Source organism: Diachasmimorpha longicaudata, chromosome 8 (genome assembly GCF_034640455.1).
Source record: "Diachasmimorpha longicaudata isolate KC_UGA_2023 chromosome 8, iyDiaLong2, whole genome shotgun sequence".
Taxonomy (NCBI): Eukaryota; Metazoa; Arthropoda; class Insecta; order Hymenoptera; family Braconidae; genus Diachasmimorpha; species Diachasmimorpha longicaudata.
Genome location: NC_087232.1, coordinates 7,669,482 through 7,690,447, shown reverse-complemented (window position 1 = coordinate 7,690,447; position 20,966 = coordinate 7,669,482). Strand labels below are relative to the sequence as shown.

The 20,966-nt window shown below is 40.2% G+C and overlaps 1 protein-coding gene across 7 annotated transcripts in view; it reads right to left on the bottom strand.

Annotated features, from left to right (window-relative positions):
- Positions 1–20,966, bottom strand: part of LOC135165664 (ecdysone-induced protein 78C) — a 30,477-nt gene that overhangs the window by 8,427 nt on the left and 1,084 nt on the right. For 2 of the 7 annotated variants that reach the window (XM_064127176.1, XM_064127177.1), the window contains 2 exons: positions 19,014–19,093; positions 1,100–1,224 (listed from right to left, as the gene is read on the bottom strand). In XM_064127176.1, coding sequence (XP_063983246.1) covers positions 1,100–1,224; positions 19,014–19,093 — 205 coding nt within the window. The other 5 variants (XM_064127172.1, XM_064127171.1, XM_064127174.1 and 2 more) reach the window with 5 other exon arrangements.

Sequence of the window (20,966 nt, the reverse complement as noted above, 5' to 3'; positions counted from 1 at the left end):
AGCATTCCCTCCGCGTTCCTTTATACCACCGCTGCGATGTTGCTGTGGCATTACTGAACATTATAAAAAAATATATACGAGAAAAATCTTTCCGGAGACCTTTGTTATCCGCAGCTCCACGTAAACATATATTTCCACTCCATGAATTCAAATATCTTGTAGTTCAAGGCCACGCGGTGCCTTATCAACACAAAGAAAATTATTTTTAATCAATTAGTAATGATTCAGTTATTCCCCTCAATCATTCAATCAATTCCGGCCTCGGTGGCGCCTGAAGGGCAGAATTATTTCCTTCGGAAGAGGAAAAAAAAATCAAAATAATAATTGTGCATTTCATCTATTTTCAGCCAGAAAATAATGGAAAAGAAATAGTAATATTTCACGCAAAGGACACACTCTTGCACGACCTCGACCGAGACCGATTATTCTCCCGCAACACGAAAGTATTCACCGTTGAAGCTCGAAAGCACCCCCTCCCACCCCCTGCCATTCTCCCTTCTAGCGTGTGTCGTTCGATCGATCGAGCCGTGTGGCGGTAAAACGCAGCTACCACTCTGTCTCTTTTCACTTTGTACATTGCCAGTGGAAGAATGGATATTGAGTCAGACTGGAGGAAATAATTTTTCGAGAGATCACACTTCCATTGCCTTCAATTCACAATTATGCGATTTGCGAAATTTCTTTGGACATAATGTTTTCATATTTTGGGGGAAAAACTGAGAGACTGGAAAATAAAAAAACTAATTTTGAATTTCAAGCATTCCCACTTGCGAAAAAGATTTCTCAGCCAATGAATATTTTTTCATTCTCTCATTCCGTGCTCTAGGCGATAAAAAAGGAATGGAGATTGCATTATGAAGCGAGAGAGGGAGAGAGAAGAAACTAAAAACCTCAGTTTACAGTTAAGTTTGTATAAGGGCTTCCGGGTTTCACGATTCCCCGACAACCGACAATAAAAACCCCATTACTTATTCATTTTCCTTTTTCGAATAATAATGATGATAGAATAGCCAGGGTAAGGTGTATGCATGATGAAGTGGTTTGTTTTAATAGTGTTTAGAGCATATATTATCCCTTGTTTGTTAATGAAATAACTGACCTTGCAGCCCTCACAGCTGGTAACACCGTAATGAAAACCGCTCGCCTTGTCACCGCACACCCTACAAGGTACAAAACTCTTGGCTGGAGTCGAACTGTTGGAGTCCGCAGCCGCGTAATGTTGCTCTGTAACACAAGTAAATCATTTATTACTATCAAATTGGCTAAAATTTTTCCATGCAAGACAGGTGCATCGGCTGTGAATATTTTCATTGCCGCACATTTTTTATTGAACATTCGATAGGAAATGATATTGCGGAAAAGACGGAATCTATCGATACATCCCGACATGTAGCGGTATTTATATTTCCAGTGGTTTGTTGTACTGCGGGAATGACATATCCCGTCGGTGTTTCCTTTGGAGGATAGTCTCGTCGAAAAACGTAGGATCGTCTAGTTGTAACGGCAAGCCGTCCATCACCGTTACGACTCCAGAGACGGTGGTAAAAAGGTGAAAAATTCCGGGGAGAGAGAGAGAGAGAGAGAAAAAAAAAAACCCTCACTGGAGTGTTTCTCGGGCAAATAAAGAGGCATATCTTTCAATTCTCATGCATTTTCCACGGCCAATTGTACCGTTCATACATTTGTCCGTTTTGCACCTCCATTTTGAGACTTCTAATTCAATCATAAGGGGAGTAGTCGCACTCTGCACTCACCGTAAATAAAATAAATGCGAAGGAGAGCAATGGGAATTTATGGAAAATATCGTTAGAATTGCGATTTCATGTGTTTACATAATGGGGGAGGGGGGGAGGAGGGTGACGGGCGCGTCTCGGTGCATTGAACGTCCAACAGACGAGGGAAAAAACTCGCCGTTAGTCCGACAGGATTCCTAGACTCGGCAGTACGTATGGAATTTTTCAGGTGCACTCGGGAATATAGCGGATATGTGCATTTCGTGGGATATTTTTCAGAGCGAGATAAGATTTTTATGAGATCAGTGGAGGGAGGGAGGTTCAAATGAGTTCGTTTGGAGTTCAGCTGAGTGTTGAGTACACGGAGAGAAATATTAAATGGTTATAATTTTTTAAAGATTATTTTGTCTAAGATCTTCAAAAAACAATTTCATTTTTAGAATCGTCAAGTTTTTGATACTTCAATTATTTGATTCTCAAACTTTCAGTCTTTTTAAACTGAATTTCATGCTTTCAGATGTTTTACTAAATCTCGAACAATATGGAATTTAGAAAGGAAAGTTCGTAAGCGTTTTGCAACTCATGAAATTACCTCCAAAAAAAGTTGTCTCCCAATTTGCTCGACTCCCTCGTTATAGTGATAACTGCCCTCTTGACAAGAGAGGAACTCCCATTATTCTTAAAAAAATGGTTGATCCCCCCAAAAAAAAAGTCAAGCAACTTTTTTTCACAGCCCATAAAATTCTCAACAAAAAAAAATTCCCTGCCATTATCCCCTGGTCCCACATCACTGATGTAATTAAATATTCAACGACATGTGAAATATTGAATTGCTCCCCGACGTATTTCCGATATCATTATTTCCCACCGCAAGTACTCTCATTGTTTTATTGATCCGTAATTAACGAAATTAATCAGGATGTAGAAGGATAAATGGCTAATAGGGAGGGTATCAGTGATCTGTTTTGAATTTCTGATTGGAGAACCCGGAGAAAACGGGTCATTAATTTGAAAACGAGCTGAAGGACTAGAGTGAGGCTGGAGAGGGTGGGAAGGGCCGAAAGGGGGGGGGGCGAGGGGAGGATTAATTGAAGGACGAAAATGACGAGACGAGGTGGGCTCGCCGGGCTCCCGGCACCAGTCAGGGAAGTGTAGAGAATACGTGTATTCTATACAGGACTTTCCATGACCCAGTTTTCGTGCACAGCATGGGGGTGTATTCGGTAGGAAGTAATTTCCGACAAAATTTTGTCGTCACTTCCGGCCGATCGGGAATAGAGTGTTTCGAACTCGAGGCCTAAAGCCGTTATTTTTCCCAAATATTTGGGGTAAAAAATGTTGTCGAAATATTTACCCCTAACCTTTGGAAAAATTCTGCAAATGTCAATAGACATTTTTTAGACCTCTTGAGGAGATATTTTTCCCGGTCGTCGGAGGAAAATCGAAGATGGAAAAGTCAACGGTCAATGAATTGAAAGTTGAAATGAATAGTTTAGCGAACATTCATTATTCAATTCCGGAAATATATTCCAAAGAGATATTTTTCCATGTGTCCACGCCTTTGACACTTCATAGTCTCGGTAATAATAATTCAGTGTCTCATTTTCACCGGCACATTCAACCACGGTAATTAATATTTTTCCCCGCCCCCGAATGAAACTATTGAGGCCCACATCAGGGCGACTGACGACAATTATCCCGCAAGCTCCCTTTGTTAGTCGATAATAATTACATCTGTGTATATATGCACCGGCATTCTATTCGGCTGCCCTACACCATTGGAAAATGAGGCAATTATGATATCCACTCACTCCAGGGCTCCGAGACGTGGTTGCATGAATAAGCATTATTACAGGGAGCCATTGTACTCCCATTCCTCCGACATCGATATTCCCACCCCCATTTTTTTCTGTCTCACGTTCCCTTCTTCATCCTCCAGCTGAGGATATTTGTCAGGTAATGCATCCAAACACTTTATTCCACCTCGAGATGATACACAATACCTTGACATAAATAAAATAGATAAACCAATGATGGGAGCAGAAATAGACTCTTATACGATGGTCTATTTTGCTCTATTCGTTTCGTTGGATATTGAAAGCGATACCAAAATGGATGCTCTGGTGTATTTATTGATGTTACTTCATGACGGATATGACAAATATTTCTGTACTTTGTATTTGAAAATAACACTTCATTTGTACTGTAAATAATAAATATTTCATTTTTTTCCTCCCCATATTAAGAAAAATTAATCTAACATTTTTCGTTACCAGCCTATTTCACCGAACTTAGACTTAGGATTGCATTAGAATATAAAAAAATTGAATAAAACACAAATCTAATTCATTATGCAATTAATTTAACTATTTTTTCATTTTTATATGCGCGCGGAACTCCTCTACTTATTCCTAGTGAGTGAAAAATGATGAAGAGAATATATGATTTCATGCGTTTCGTTTTATTTTATTCTATTATAATTGGAATTCATTAATGTTTAATGATAGGTGGGATTCCCATTCCACTAGCAATTTAATAATTTTTATCCAGATGATTGCAGCTGCTTTGATAAGGCCAATTAATTTCGGATTTCACTTGCGTTTCTAACTATATATTTTATTGCAGTTGAATCGTAAGAATTCATTGCCACGCGATAAAGAAAATGTTCATCGCATTTGTTAAAAAATTTAACTATCGATAAACCGTTAAAATAAGACAGAAAATTATTAAAAAAATAACATTCAAAGAATTTATTTTCATTTATGGGTATAATTCGAGAGCGAGAGAATAATATATCGCAGGAAAGTTGATATTTTTTTTGCGAAACTACTAGACAACTGTAGTGTATCGAAGAAACAGTCATGAGTGGAGGCAATTCGTGGACGATAATTTATCGTTGCATTTATTCGCCCGGTCGCTTTCTCAATGCACTTTCTACGGTCGATCTCCCCAATACGAAAGTCCCACCGATCTCCTATCCTTTTTATACGTGTCCATGCACACGAGTGCATTGTGCAATCGCAAGCGATACGTGCGCCGGAGACCGGGGGAGTAATAAATTGGGCTTTATCAAATGTTAAGTGGTGTGGTTAACTCTTAATTGCCATATGGGGGTGGGGAGTTTTTAGAAGATCTAAGACGCTAGATGGGTCATCGGTCGAGGGGGTGGAGGGATTAACGAGACACATGGAACAGGTGTTGTATAAGTGAAACACGGAAGTGTTGGGAGACGACCGGGCCAGATTCGAAATCGCAATTGTTAATGACTTGAGGAGGGATTCCCATCGACCGATTGATAATATACAGAGTTCCAAAATCAATTCCAAGATGAAAATTGTTCATTTTTTCGATTTAAATTGTTTTTTAAAAATGTATCGCGCCTATTTTTATATGCGATTATAAAATATTTGGTATAAATTTATTTATAATCATCAGTCGTTTTTTCTCAACATTTATAATATCGTAAAATCGATAGGCAATTTTATCGATACCGGAAAAACCTCTATCATTATAACCTTTATGTGTTCGCCCACTTAGAAATAAACCGAATTAGAAAAAAACGAACAGGTAAACGTGAAAAAAGAGCAACAACGATAAATGAAGCTGACTCTCTTTTTCCCTTTCTCTCCCATATCTGCTCGCTGGTATCTTGTCAGTGTATGGTTTTCTATTCGCGCAAACTCACGGCAATTTATTCCCTCCCTCCCCTCTGGCCTCATAGCGCTCGCAACCTTTCAACTCCGTAATCCATTTCGTTGAGTGAAAACACGTCCTCTTCGCTCTTTTCCTATCTGCTGTTATCTCTCTCGGCTTTATTCGTGCAATTGCCTTTCTTTTACCTCCCCCCTTACGGCTCCCACCCCACCCCCCACCCACCCACGCCGTGCCCAGGCTTAACCTATTATCGACAGTTACACAATTCCTGATTACGCAAATTGTGCAATGTTTTTTCTTTCCTTCATAGAGTGGGTAATTTCATCCCTTGTATCTGCGAATTTACTTTGTAGAATTGTCCCTCGATAACATGTGCGGGCGAACGAACCCTTCGTATAGGATTTTTCCATCTTTTATTGTCAAGTTTCAACGTGACATGAGATTATTTTCAGTTCTAAATGTTGTAACGAATCCGGGTCATTGTTATCTTCGATTTATCCAGACTACCTCGCATATTTGATCAACATTATTTATCCCCACCGACCAACAATTAGCTGACTTAATCTGATTTCTGTAGAATGATCGAATTTTCCGAGCCATCCCCTATTTTTTTTTACCCTTTTTGTCCAACAGTAAATGCCCGGAAAGTTACCCCCGCATTTTACAACTTCTCTTACCGCTCGAGACCCGTTAAAAATCCCTCCACTGCGAATTAATCATCCCATCTCCAACAATGACACCATAAAAACACCGCAAGCAGTGAAAAATCCCCTGGAGTGAGTGGAAAAAACTGAAAATTTCTCTCAGCACACGTATAAATTGAAGAAAGAGAATGAACCGCATGGAGATCCCACGTTCGATTATATACCTGGACGGCTTGCTCACGAGTCGGCTTGCTAGTTTTACTTTGGTGCAACGACCCTAGGCCGCGAGCGCCGGGAGCAATTATTCTCGTTAACGGAAAACCGGAAAACAGAAAAGAAGCGAAGAGTTTGAACAATGAGTTACACCGATGAGGTTCGCCGAGCATGGGATGCCATTTTTTTCCATGTTCACGTGTTTTTTTTTTTTTTTTTACAACACCCGGGCCCTCGATGTATCGATGCCATCTCGTCCGGTGCTGACTAATGAAGTTTCTGTTTTTCTTGGCTTAATACAAATAGAAAAAAAAAAAATATCATCTATTCGGGCGGGCGAGAGAAAGAGGAGGGTGAGGGGGGAAGGGGGGATAAAGACGAGTGTTATATGTAGGATGAAGAAGCATGGGTGCGTGAATAACGGGAAATCGAAGGTGAATGCTCGAGTAAATCGCCCAGCAGGTCCTCCATACGTAAATATCAATGTGAAAAATTTCATGTTATTATTATTACCCTGTTGATGATGAAAATAAATGGGACTGAACGGACTGAATGTGCTTCCCCCCCCCCCCACCGCCGATTGTTTTCCCACCGGATGATTTGAATCCTGAGGAGGTATAAAAAATTGAAAATCGATTTAAAATCCTGAAATCACTTCACCTCTAGTTACTCTCCTCATTCTGCACGCCACACCCATGTTCAATGTGTACATAATCCTCGGGTATCTCAAAGCCATAAGACAAGCGAACGTCTCCAGCCTCGCGAACAAAGAGCACCGATGGTGGAAGCCTGTTCCCCCGGCCACTTTCCTGAACTGTCTTGCACATCGGGAGAGAGAAAGAGAGAGAGCCCAACGAAAAATAATAAAAGTCTCTGTCTCTCTCTCTTTCTCCCTGAAAGAATTAAAATAAAACTAAAGATTGTTCTTTGTCGGCAAGAGCCGGCACATCACGACGAATGCTCGTTACCATCGGGGAGAGTGGAAAGCTGATTCGACTCGTGAGAAATCACGGTGATATCCGATTGAGTATCACTCGGCCCCTGTCAATAGATGTTATTTAACTAGGCGATTTGACCCTTACGATTCTCCCCAAATTGAAAGAGCGAAAAAAAGATGAATCGGAAGAAGATGAGACGCTTCGTTCAATTCATAAAAAAACATGGAGCTATCTAGGAGTCATCAGGAGAGGAAATTAAATCTGCCGCCAGAGGGAGGAGATACATAAGCAAGATGGTGGATTCGATTTTACCCCAGCTTGCATTTTTGAACATTTTTAAAAATTATTAATCCTCATCGAATTATTTTCCACTCGTTCCATCCGATTCCTAGGGAATGAACAATTTTTTGCTAATAATTCCACCCAAAAATAGTCCGCACATTTTCGATTTTTATTCTCAAAGCTCTCTAATGAAATCATATAAACGAAATATGCATAAAAGTAATTTGAGTCAGTTATAATTATCTACAGCAGTGATCCAACGCTTGAATTCCCCGGAATTCCTGACCCGTCCCAAGGTATCTCCATCCCATAAAAAAAAAATCCTGCAAAAAAAAGCTGCTTTAACCCAGTGAGGGGTCCCTCGCCCCATACCCGAGAATAAACTTGTGTTCCGCATTGCAATATTAGACGATCTAATTTTAGTCCCTCCAGCGTCACATTCCCCTTTTCTCCATCTCTCTTTCTCTCTCACCGGAGCCCTCTCCGTCCACACGAAAGTGTTCGCGCGAGTGTTTAGTTTAGTTATCCGAGCAGTCATCCAACTGCTACCCCTTTTCAACGGGGGGGAGGGAGGGATTATATATAGAGCGAAATTCTCGAAGGACTGCGCATTGAAAAGGGAGGACGGGTGGAGGTGGTGAGAGGCATCCTCAATGGTTTTGCGGGACTAAGTGTGTTTATATCCAGCAACGAGCCGGTGTAATTAAACTCTCTTTATAGAAACGATAAACCTTGTGTCCTTCACTTCCTCATGCTGTTCTCATGGCTGTGATCATCTTTAGACGCGAGGGACATTTTCGTAATTAACTCTGGAATATTGATTCTGGGCTTTTGAAAATTAGTTTCCAGGTGGAGGAAAAAGGCGGCAATTTTTGTTCCACAAAAAAATACTTTTGATTTTCTATTCTATGGTTCAATGTTGAGTCGAAATTGGAAAAAAAAGCTGAAAGGAAAAACGCTGAGCGTCAAGTAATGCACTTTTTTGTTGAATAAATTTCTCTCACGTATAATCAATATATTCCCAGGCTTTAGCAATATCTTCATCCTGCAACTCCCATGTTTTTTCATCAATCTCCAGTGTTACGTGTATGAAAACGCGTTTTCTCGTGCAGTGGCATTAAGAACCCAGACTTCTTCCGCGTTCGCGCAATCGTTGAGCGCTTGAGAAAAGATATTTTGCATCCACATGCATCTGATACTGTAGTAGTACCAATCTCGATTGTGTATGCACGACTCAATGGCCAAGGAAAGGAAAAAAAGCCCACCTCCATCTATTTTCTCCCGGCCCTATTCAACATTACATAACTCATCTTTTCACCTTAAATCCTCCCATACACTTCCATTCATTCTGATTTTATATTCATGCGGACACGTGTTTTGCATATTAACTGCGATTAAACCGGTGATAAATCCATTTTCCCCAGTCATTAATATTTTTTTCTAACAAAAATGAACAAAATATCGAGTGAAAAAAAATGGGCCGAGACTTTTGTCTAAACAAGCACCAGTAATTCATGTTTATCAAGAAAAATGTCTTGTGGACCTGCTCCCGCACACACTTTCACTCTGTCTACTCTCCTAGCGATTTATGTCTTGAAGGAAAAGACATGGATTCATTGGTGGAGAAGTTCGGTAAGAACTCGTGCTGCAGGAAACTTCTCGACCTGGTCTCGTTACTCAGCCTCACCACCGAAATAAATCCAATGAAATCGGCTCCATTGAATTACAGTTTAATTGCAATTGGAGTCTATTGGGTAGTAGAGGATCTACGGGGAATGGAGCCAGGAAAGAGATGAAGTGGAATTTTAAAAATGACCCGATGAGTGACGTCCCTCAAGCCAGCTGTTCGATGGAGGCAAGGTCGAGGCCTGCCTTCCCCCCATTTGCTTTCACACATTAATGGGTTCCTGGCGGTCTGTATTGGTATTCTACGCACGTGCGTATGTGACTTGGGTGTAGACAATGCACTTCGTTCAGCGCAGGGTAGAAACATTCATTTTGTTCCAGAAGACACTGGTGATTTCTTTTTTTTTATTCGAAGGGACATGATTTCACCCAGGATGGTTAACCCATACGATCAAAGAGTGAAAATTCATGTCACTTGGATTTTAATGACTCCAATGACTCCCACCGATTCCAAATAATTTCAATTGAATTTGCGCAGAATCGTGAGGGAGCAATATCATGGGAAAAATTGTGAGTCAGTCGATGGGGTTCCATTGACCAAGATGAAGTCAATGATATCTGACTTTGGAATTCCGTGACCGGGCGACTGAACGAAGAAGTCAATTTAGCGTGATTATATTTCGACGGGAATGAGCTCCGGCATTCGAGCATTCCGTCAGTGCATATGAGACGAAAAAATGTCGATTTACCAAAAAATTCAGGCATCAAAGTATTCCCCTGAAAAGCCTCGACGATGCGAGTAACCATTACACCCAACTTCCACCCGATAACTTGATTTTATTATTCGACACTTATGCAATAGACCACTTACGTTAGCCACGAGGCGCGGTACTCGACGAGGATAGAGATACAATCATTACACGGTTTACATACACGAAAGAGCCCTCCTTTCAGTTGGTTGTGTACAGCTCGTGACTGGTGATGCTAAGTTTGTGGTGGTTTGTATTGGTAGCATCGCCACCAATACACCATTATGTATACTAGTCCCTCGTGGCTTGCTTGAGCCGAGTTCATTGCACCTCCGAGGGGCAAGAATATATGATGAAAAGAAGAAACTAATGGGAGGGGTATGAATGCAATTATTATTATTGATAATGATCAGGTGGGAGATCGATAATTTCATTTTCCGAGAAGACATTTCATCCGTTCAATATATTTTTAACTTCCAGGAATTCTACCCCTGCAACTTTTTCAAAAAAAAATTAATCCGAGAGGAGTTGGAAGTTAAAGGTCTCCAGTGATTTGTCAATTAACTGATTAATAAACACATGAATATGTGGGAAAATAAATAGAGCGATTATTGACTTTGAAACGGCCAATTCGGGAAATGGAATTTTTATTTTTTTGCAAATAAATAAAAATTAGAAATTCCCGGGAGGAATTTCTGTCCATCAGCAAATGTCTGCACAGGGGAATTTGTCTGAAACCACCGTTTCATGCTGGTATTTTGGAAAATGATAAAAAATTTAATTTTCAAAGATAAATGATTTTTCAACTGTCAGTCGATAACACGGACAAACCGGATAATGTTTTTTCAATGGAGCTTTGAAAAAATGAAACTAATTGGAGAGGTTTGTCTAGCCGATTTCATGAATTGATGGATTGAGTTATGAATTGAGAATTGATAATTGGACACCCAGAGGCCCGATGCTGGGGCAATGCACCTGGATGAGTCACACGGCAACTATACGTTACCATCATCCCGGTTTGTACACAGATTGAATACATGTGAGGATGAGAAGATGTAAATTTAATGATTTGAACCGGTTTGGATATTTTAAACTTCATCTCCTCTCGTACCGTCGGACGAAGCCCGTCATATCTCTCTCTATTACAACTTTGTAGTGATAAAAATTGTTGTGTAATAGTACATCGAGCTCTATTGGCTTTCTTTCGGGGATTCGATGCGGCACACGTGTGACCGTGACACTGAAAAATGTCACGTACGTGTGTCATACACAGATGAACCAAGAATACTCTTCAATTTATTCTGTTTTGACTCGGTGTTGAGTAGGTTGGGTGGAAGTATCGGTTTATTCCCCAAAAAATCGGTGGAATTTATTCAGACGGCAGTTGCCATCGGGACCTTGACCGGTTGTGAATTTCAAATTGGGGATTTTTATCGGTTGGGGACATAAACCTGGTGAATTTGAGGATTTGCTCGGCCCTGAGGTGTTTGACCCGCGCGATATACAAAATTAGGGAGACGTCAGTTGCAAAGTGACAAGTGGGAAAATCGCATTTTCTGTCGCGAGTTTTTATATCAATTTTTCCCCTACGATTAAATATTATATAAAATTTATGTGGACTTGTGCTTTCTTCTCGTCACTGCACTCAGAATCTACTCCATCTAAACCCGACAACGTCTTCAAATCTTGAAGAATAACGAGGTGATAATGACGGCCCCCTCCCTCCTGCAGCGAAAAAAAAAAATAGGAATTGGCTCGGAAATTAATTCAACTCTCGGGTGTGCATTACATGGGAGTGCGTTCATAAAAGAGCCCCCGAGTGAAAGGGACTCATTCCCCTTGATGCTGGGGTCTCCCCATTCCATTGGCTCCGAAATATAATCCATTTGAGAGACTCGCTTTTCGGCTCTCATTCGCATTACACGTATAAATACAGGATGAATGTACCCCGAGTCACTACCCAGGAATGAAATCGTAAAATTAATTATACGACGATTAATTAACTGCCGGAGATAACAGATCCGGTATACTTTGTGACGTTTGAATAAACGACGAGTCTCCGGCCTGAGCTCCTCCATTGGCGCTAAAATTGGTCTTTTCCATTTTCCCGGTTCTTTATTCTAGACTCGTGGAGATTTTTTTTTCATGTATCGTCCGATCCTTCGGAGATATTGTTTATTTACATCATTTATTTATTGCGAAACTATGGAGGGAGCGATCTAAATGTCAGCGCTCGACAAAACGATGCATTAATTTAAATAGTAAGGGTCAAATATCATATCGTGTACGGGAGAAGAATTGAATAGATAAATATCAATAAATATATAAGATATTAATAAGTTCAGAAATGGTTGTCCAAGAAGTTTGTTTGTTCGGAGGCTGACCATCGACAAAAATTCGATTATCCACTTGCCTTCACCGCCAAAAAATAAGTACTTGGAGACTAGCAGTAAAAAATAAGAAAAGAAGACGAACCTTGCTTAATGACAATACCAGAGGGCACCTGCACAATCGGCAAATTGGCATTTGAAGGTGTAACGGTTAAACTTCCTGGTGTACCAGGCGGTGGTGATGCACTAGCACTACCAACTGAACCAGGATCACTGAAACCCTGTGTACTATTATCCTCAGGACCATCGAAGAAACTAAGATTGAACTCACTTCCGGCATCAAATGACACATCCGGCGTTAGAGTGTCTGGCGCCGGTGCGCTACCTAGTCCAGCCGTCAGCGACTGATCGATTTTAAAAACATCCATTTTACAACGTCGTTATCCCAAAATTCGTGTCCCCCCCTTCTTTTTAATATCAACAACAGTCACGAACACTGAATCACAATAAACTAGTTTCATCATCTCTTGTTGTCTCAGTTTCAATCACTTTTTGTTCACATGAAAAACAATATTTTTCTGTCCCTTTGAGGGCTCAGCCCATCGTCTTCCGGTGATGCACGGTATTTCCCGATTTTTTTCTCGTCACGTCCACCAGTTTTTCATGGAACGTGATGGAATTCTCACTTGGCGTTCCATCGCTGGACTTTTAAGAAAATGGAAAATAAAAAATATTGGAATCGCGCTGCAAATTTTACTCCTCAGAGAAATTGGACGGAATAAAACCCCTTCTGACAGTTGTAAAAAAATTCGCGATTTTTTTATACTGTAATAAACCGATTGGAAATGACCGTTCGATTTTACTGCAAAATATTATAATAAAAAAAGTTGGAGCTATTTTTTTTATATGATTATTTTTCTCACCCAAATTTCAGCCAATAGAATTGCACCATTTGTTGATATTTTGTATAGCCTACCTCGAATATCAGCGATAATTTTTTGAATATTTTGGTAAACAAACGACACTTAACCAAATAAACGTCTTTTCATGACATGGCACAATTCTCTTGGCCGAAATTTGGATAGGAAAAATAATCCCCTGAATACCACTCGAGCTTCAAAATTATAGAATATTTCCCTCTAGGTTCCCTGCATACAAATGAAGTCGTCAAGTTTTTCAGGAAAAATCACTCGTGCTTCGCACTCGTGATTTTTTAGCCTGAAAAACTTGACTCCTTCATTTGTTTGCAACGACTCTATCGGGAAATATTCGATAATTTTGAACCACTTGTGGTATTATATGTGAAAAATTATTGGAATTTTTTTATCTGAAGTATTGCTATTGTTGTCTTTTGAAAAATACTGAAAATTCAGGGGTATTTTTCCTCAGATTTTTCTCTCCAAAAACTGCCACCTGAAATGACATTCTCCAGGAGATGATGAATCCGAGATGCGGAAAAAAATGATCGCAGAAGTTGGTGAGAAAAAGTGAATGTCATTGCCGTAATCTTCGGACGTTGACTTCTCGAAGGAGCTGTTGGCTTCCCCTCCACCCCACCTCCCTTCGGCCCTCGTCCCCTTCCTTCGTCATGGGAGGCCGCAAAACCCCCGGACATCTTCATTTATTCATGGCTAGTCTGTCAAACTTTTCACTTGTAATTTCTTTTAGGTATCCTTCAATGGTATTGATTATTTTTGTGAAGTTTATTTCACGAATGTTGTCAAAAACTTTAAGGAGTTTTAAATGCTCTAATATTTTCAAATCTAAACTTGCAGTATTTACAATATCTTTTGTTCAAAATGATAATTCACATAATTGTTCAAAAAGCTAAAGACATTTACATGGCAGTGATATGTATTTTCCTATAGTAAATATTTCGGGAATTTCGAATAAATTAACACCAAAAATCGACTGCGCAGAAAAACAAAATTTCCGGCATTTCAATAAATTTATTAATGAAAAGATCTTTGAATCGAATTAAAATTGGGAAATCCGGTTGTTGATTATCTACATTTTTTGAATTTTTTTTACGCATTTAAGTGAAAAAATGGTGATTGGGCCAGTGGACGACCCTCGGCGATCGAGAGTTGACTGAACGAATTTGATATTTGAATATATTTTTGATATTCATTAAAATTTGAGGGAATCTCACAGGATCGTGCGGTCACATCTAAATGGTGGTTTTGCGGCCAAGCAGACGGTCATTTGTCTCGCCCGGGGTTCCGCGTTCCACACACGTCACGAGTGAGTGCGTTCACCTGGTTATTTTTTTTTAAACAAAATATCACCCCCAATTCAGTAGTCCCGGATTTCGCGACGACACAGTTGTTGAAATCATTCAAACGCTGGATTGCGGGAGTTTCGGTTGAATATCGGACCTTTCCGGATGATTTGAAAATATTTAAAAATATGTGTTAAATCACTACGTATTTATGTCTGTTAATTTCGATGTTAAGTCGTCTTAGAATGGAGGCTCTCGGAAAGTGTCTGAACCAAAACTCCGCTACTCCCCTTAAAATCCTCGAATGTACAATGGACCCCTAAACCCTCTATCAATAAAAATCCCATTTGTCATAAACTTTATGAGGATTTGCACGAAATTTTAACAGAATCACGAGAAAAAAATCCCCATTTCCCCCCTAAAATTTTCAGTGCGAATATTTCGAAAAAAAAATCCCTCCCCCAACGAGAACCCCTCGGTCCCCCATTACCTTTGGTTCCAAGTAATCCACATGTAACCAAATCACATGCGCGATCCCAAACACCCCCAAAGAATCAAAACACAAAATCCCATTGAGTCGCCTCTCCCCGAGCACGTGCCGTTCCAGTGGCCATCCCGGTGCGCCAAGTTCCCAAAAATTCACCAGTTCCCAATCACAACAAATCACTCGCACATCCAAAACATCCTCCCCCCTCGGCCCATCATCCGCCCCTACCCCCAAAACATGGGAAAACCCATTACCGATGGGGGAAAAAATTAAAAAATTGAAAACCCACCGCCGACAGTCAAATAATAATGCGAATTGCACACGCGCACACGAGTCAGCCGCGGGACAGTTGCGCGAGAGGTACTCGAAGGCGCGTTACCTGTGAGGTAAGTACAAACCGGCGGCTAGGTATGTTACGGCATTGCAACTTCTCCTCAGCGAGAGAGTTTTCCCCTCCCGTTGGCCCTCTCCATCGTACACACACACACACACACACACACATACAGATACATTGAGAAAACGTTTGGTGGTATCGGTGGGAGGGGAGATGCCTCCCCTCCCCGGCCATTTTGACGATGAGAATGAGAGGAGAAAACGAGTGTGGAAACAAGTGGAGAGAAATAAGGACAATAAGGATAATATGGAATAAAAAGAGCCGGGGGGGGGGAAGAGGAGGAGGAGGGGAAGGGGAATTAAATGAACGGAGCGAAGTAAGTGCGACAAAGAGGCATTACCTCGGTTACCGGAGGGCACCGGAGGGAAGGTGGATGTGGTTGATACTGTTGGGTGGCTCTCGATGTGGTGGGAGAAACTAGTGGACCAACTGGGTTCACCAAGCCGCGAGGGATAGGTTCATTGACCGAGATGTGCCGAGCACAGCCGAACACTGGCTTTATCCGTGGCTGATACTCGCGGAGATGAGTTGAGGAGAATTTGTTGTGGGGATATTTGGAATGGAATTTTCGGGGACCGATGGGGGGTTATTGTTGGTAATCAGTGGCTTGGGGGGAGAGAGGGAATTTTTATCGGGAATTTATGCATTTCGGGGAAATGACGGTTTTGAGAGGGGGGGAGAGAGGGGGCGAGGCCGATTTCCGATTGGAATTTAAATCGGAAGAACGAAGACACAGGGCTTGGAAAACGTGGGAAATAATTATTTATAATTGTTATTATTTTATTTTTAATGAAATTTTGTGCAAGTACTAGCGAGAATCTGCACCCCGCTGGCCATTATCCGCAGGACTTCAGTCAATTTATAATTATTTATGATAATCAATTAACCATTTGCATTTCGATAGTTGCCCTGTGAATCATTTACTTCTCTCGCGGATAATTCATTGTTTAGTTGAATAAATTGGAAATGTTACTCATGGAGAAATCATTCGAAAATTAATTTCCGAGAAAAAAATCGAAATTCTCCGCAATTCGGTAAAAAGGGACGTAGAATTTTTTGAATTCCTAGAAATTTATTGGGGCTTATTAGCCAACGTGATTAGCTGGTTGTTATCCCTGAGAGTTTCCTTTACTTCAGTCGCCAGTTGAAGTTTCGGCTTGATTAGCGTGAGAATCCACCTCGCTGGGTGTTTATAATTATCGATATTAATGAGTCCCGGAGGAAAAATTAAGCCTGAGTTTTGTCATTAATAAATTTTCCCTCTTTATCTCTCAGCGCAATTCCACATATAATTATTCACCGATTTTTCTAACATTTTTTAATGCCAGAATACTAATGTCAAACAAGTTCTCCCATCTGATAAACAATATTTTTTCTAATAAAAATAAATATGCGTTTGAGTAAAAATTACTTTTTCCATTTGGGTTTCATCTTCAAAGACGTCTTCATCGTGAAATAAATCTTCTCTCCCAATGAATCGTCTTCTGAAGAATTCAATCCATCAGTAACACTGAGGGCCTGAAGTGAAAGCAAACGGGGGATGAAGAGGCTCTTTCCCCAGTGTAAAACCATCTCTCGCTGTTTAACAATTTTTATATTTGTTACCTATGTCTCTATATGTGTTCTTGTGCGTGACTAAGTTTGATGGTGGCTTGGCCACAGTAAAGGAGATGCGCGCATACAACTTTGCACAGAGTAATGAACCTGGAAAACCGGTTACATATCCTATGCCCCCTTCCTCTCCCACCCCCCCTTTCATTCCCTCCCTCTTGCCCTTCTACCATTCCTCTCTCAATCCCGTGCATATAACTTTCGCGTATCGATGTATACTTACGGTATTATATGACCAAACTCTCGGTTGCGTATGGAAGAAGTAAAAATACTGTTGTGATTAAATTGATAGTAATTAAATGTCTTATCGGTTTTTCTATTTTTCCAAATAATTGCCCGCTTACTTCACCGATATTAGTCATGATTTTATGTTGGATAATACGAAGGGAAATTGGAGATAGCATTTTTTTTCAATTGCAATGTGAATCCGTGGGATTTTTAAAATTATTTTTTAATCTTTCTAAAAGAATAAATAAAAATTTTATTTAAATAAAATGAAATATGTAATTGTCTACAAAAAATGGTAAAATTTTCCTTTGGCCCTACCTTGCAGCTCTTGAGCTTCAACCGAAATAATATCAATGAAAAATTCACATTATACCAAATAAATTAATCTGTGACTAAAGTCGATTGCTCATTGCAATTAAAATTCCGGTCTTTCGTCCACAACAATCAAAGAATTCTCCCTCATGGGCCCTATCCGTCCCGTCTGACCAGCACTGAATTTTCCCCTTGTGGATATCCAGACATCAAATTAGCCCACCGAAAGTTGCGTGAGAAACATTTTTCCGCGGGGGAATTCTGTACGAGAGAATTTTTTTCTTTTTCGGGAGAAACAGTCTTCGCGCAAAAATAAATCCGCTGTAGAATTTTCGATAAAAACCAAAAGATGGCCAACAATTAGGTACATTAATTGCCCCTCTCGAGCTAGTGCAATACGGGTGAAGTGGATTCTCTCAACTAGGGGTGTAAAAACGATCGAGAGTAAGGGCTTCATGTCACCTTTCCCCCTTGTCTCAAAGCAGTGCCTTGACACAGATCACGAGGGCCTCTCCTCCCTCTCCCACCATCTCGTTTTCATGGAAAAACAAAAATGGCGGAATTCAATTACAGAGCCACTTCCGGTATAGCCAGCGGCATGAGGAGAGAGGGGGAGGGGTTGTGGAAGGGATGACAACGAGCGGAGGTACGATGGAAGAAGTAAATGAGGAAGAGGAAAAGAAAAATTACAGTGAAAAAAGGAGGGAATGGAGATGAAGAAGCCGGAGGCTGTGGATCCTCGCTGGGATAAGAAGAAAACATAATAGGGTGGGGCGCGCTTTTGCTGCCGCGCGCTTTTCAATCGATCCAACGCTAGGTGACTATACCAGCTGGGTGGCTCATCCTACTCGACGGCTATACAGAGGTTCTCAGTTACAATGGGAATAAACCCTCTGGTTTTCTTATTTTTATTGGATTTTGCGGATTTTTTTTATTGGAATTATTTCGATATTTTGGGGGTGGAGGATTTTTTTTATGGGGTAGATGCATGTAAACATGAGGGATTTGATTTTCTTCTATGTTCTTATGAGATTAATGAGGGCCATCTTGATTTTATGCCGTCAAAATGGCCGTTCGATGTGAAACTATTGCAATTATTTCCATGTTTTGGGGTAGAAGATTTTTTTTATGGGGTAGATGGGTATGATCATGAGGAATTTTTATTTTCTTGTATGCTTCCATGAGGACGATGCTAGTCATCTTCATTTTATGATATCAAAATGGCCGTTTAATGGGAAACTAGTACCATAGGGTTACCGGTAGCAAATCGTAATTGCTCTCCATTTTTTCAAATCTCGAGCACTTCTTTAGCTTTGGAAGAAATCTCCTTGTTCTTTTGTTATTAATAAATCATTTTCTGTAAAATGCCTACTCGACAGGCTTACAGAGTTGCAAAAACAGCAATGAAAACGCGGTCGTTTTGGTTTTACTGGTAACAAAATGGCCGTCTCTGTCCTTTTTGCGTTAACAGCTTTGTTCTCCGCATACTTTCTCTCGTAGTCCAAGGGTTGAACGAGATTCTTAACATTCCATGCACGGATATTCATGCAGGTATTTTTTAAAAATATAAATTCAATTTTTTGTTACTCACCGTTGCTGCGGAGAATCGAACCAGGGCTATTGGCCTCCAGGGGACTACTCGGCTCCTCAGTACTTGGCTCTCTCTTCACACTAGAATAAAAAACAAGTGTTAGGGCAATAAACAATTAATATTAACATTAAATAGCGATAGACTTGTACACAACTGGTAAACAATTTTCTGCTTTCGCGTGGTTGTGAAAGCAAAGATTGTTAAGACATTCTCCATTAGAAATTTGTTTCTTTACTCAAAAAATGTTCTGACTTTTTCCCCTTAAGCTAATCTTTATCCAAATGAAGATAAAACTAATTGTAAAATCCCAAATTTAATCCGAAAAAATGTCTGCGGAAATTTCCATAAACAATTGTAATTAATATCAAATAGAAGGGATGAAAGGTCCTTCGAGTGCTATCCCACCCCCGTTGAAGAAAAGAATTTGACCTACTTTTCTCGCGAGCGAGAGGCGTCAAGGTTAGGGGGAAAAATAGTAGAGAAAAATCCCCACATCGTTTTTTTCTCATTCCTTTTTCCGTAAACACCCCAGGGGAAATATTGCATTTGCAAAGTTCCATCAATGGATGATAAATCGTTTTCAGATGAGGGGTAGAGGAATTCCAATGCTAAATGTAGACGACGAGGGAGGGGGAATTAATGCCACTGAGTGACGATAAAATCCGCCCGAACACTAACCGACACTTCTACATATTTCATTTACTACGAGAACTATTTTAATGACTATTGGAGATGGATAAAAAAAAAGTACTGAGATGAATGTGGGTCAGATGGCTTTTCTTGATGTGCTCAAATTATTGTTTCAAGAGACAGACCGAAGGAAAAAAATCTCTCTCTCCTTGTGCGATTAATATTTGGTAGTATTAGCGAGACAATCGAAAAACGATAATAGCCATCAAAAATGAAGAGCAATGGACGTTACAGGAGAATAATTTCCAATTAGTGAATGTCGTCATGAAGAAAATGATCACTAGCACATGGACTTTTAATTTTTGGGGTATATGCCCGGAGCGCATAAAAAAATAACAAGACAACTATTGCAATTGCGAGGATAAATCAGTCCCCCTTAACTTGAATTTTCCAAATACCTACGTATCGATGAAAGATGAACAAGAAAATTATTTAAACCTTTTTTGCAGCAGTTGGAATTCTCCACGAGAATGATCGTGACAAAAAAATTCGCTGTCTCTCTTAGATTCCAAGATATTATTCGAAAATCAGTCCGAGACGACTTTCCTTCAACGAAAACCTGATCTGACGGCACAATCGATTCAATTCCTCACCCCCTAGATCTCCATCAAGCATATCGAGTGGTAGATTCGTGACGACTATTCATAGCCATCCTATTTCGACCTCCACAATCCCGAGCAGCTTCAATCCCCCATCCTTTTTACATTAATAAGGCGAGTCCCATTGCATCCGTCACTCCACCTCATCTCCCCTCAATAATCGCCTCGGAGATGACGTATCCCCCCTCCAACCGCACATCAGGTCATCATAAAAATATCTCCCTCTCCTCCCTCTTTAAAGTAACCGGAAATATCTGATACCTAAAAACAGTCAACTCCAATAAAACCGGAAATAAACCCTTAGATGAGACCCACTCTCGTCATCCAGAATCCATTCCTCATTTTTTTTTGTTCCATATCGATTCTTCCTGATGAAAAATTTAATTTATCGGTTTTACTACTCCTCTTATTCCACGGATGGACTCTTTCAGTCAAAAACTGTCACCCAAAGCATCGCGACAATTCCTACGGGCTAAAATATTCAAAATATACCGATGATTGTGGTTCACAATGGAATAATTTAGTTGATAACTGCGAGATGGGAATCGTGATCGAAATTACTGGCATTAAAATTTCTATGGATTGTCGAAGAACAGTTAATTATCTCCATTGTACCGCTCGTACTTCTTCCACACCACCCAAACCACAAATAATATAAAAAAAG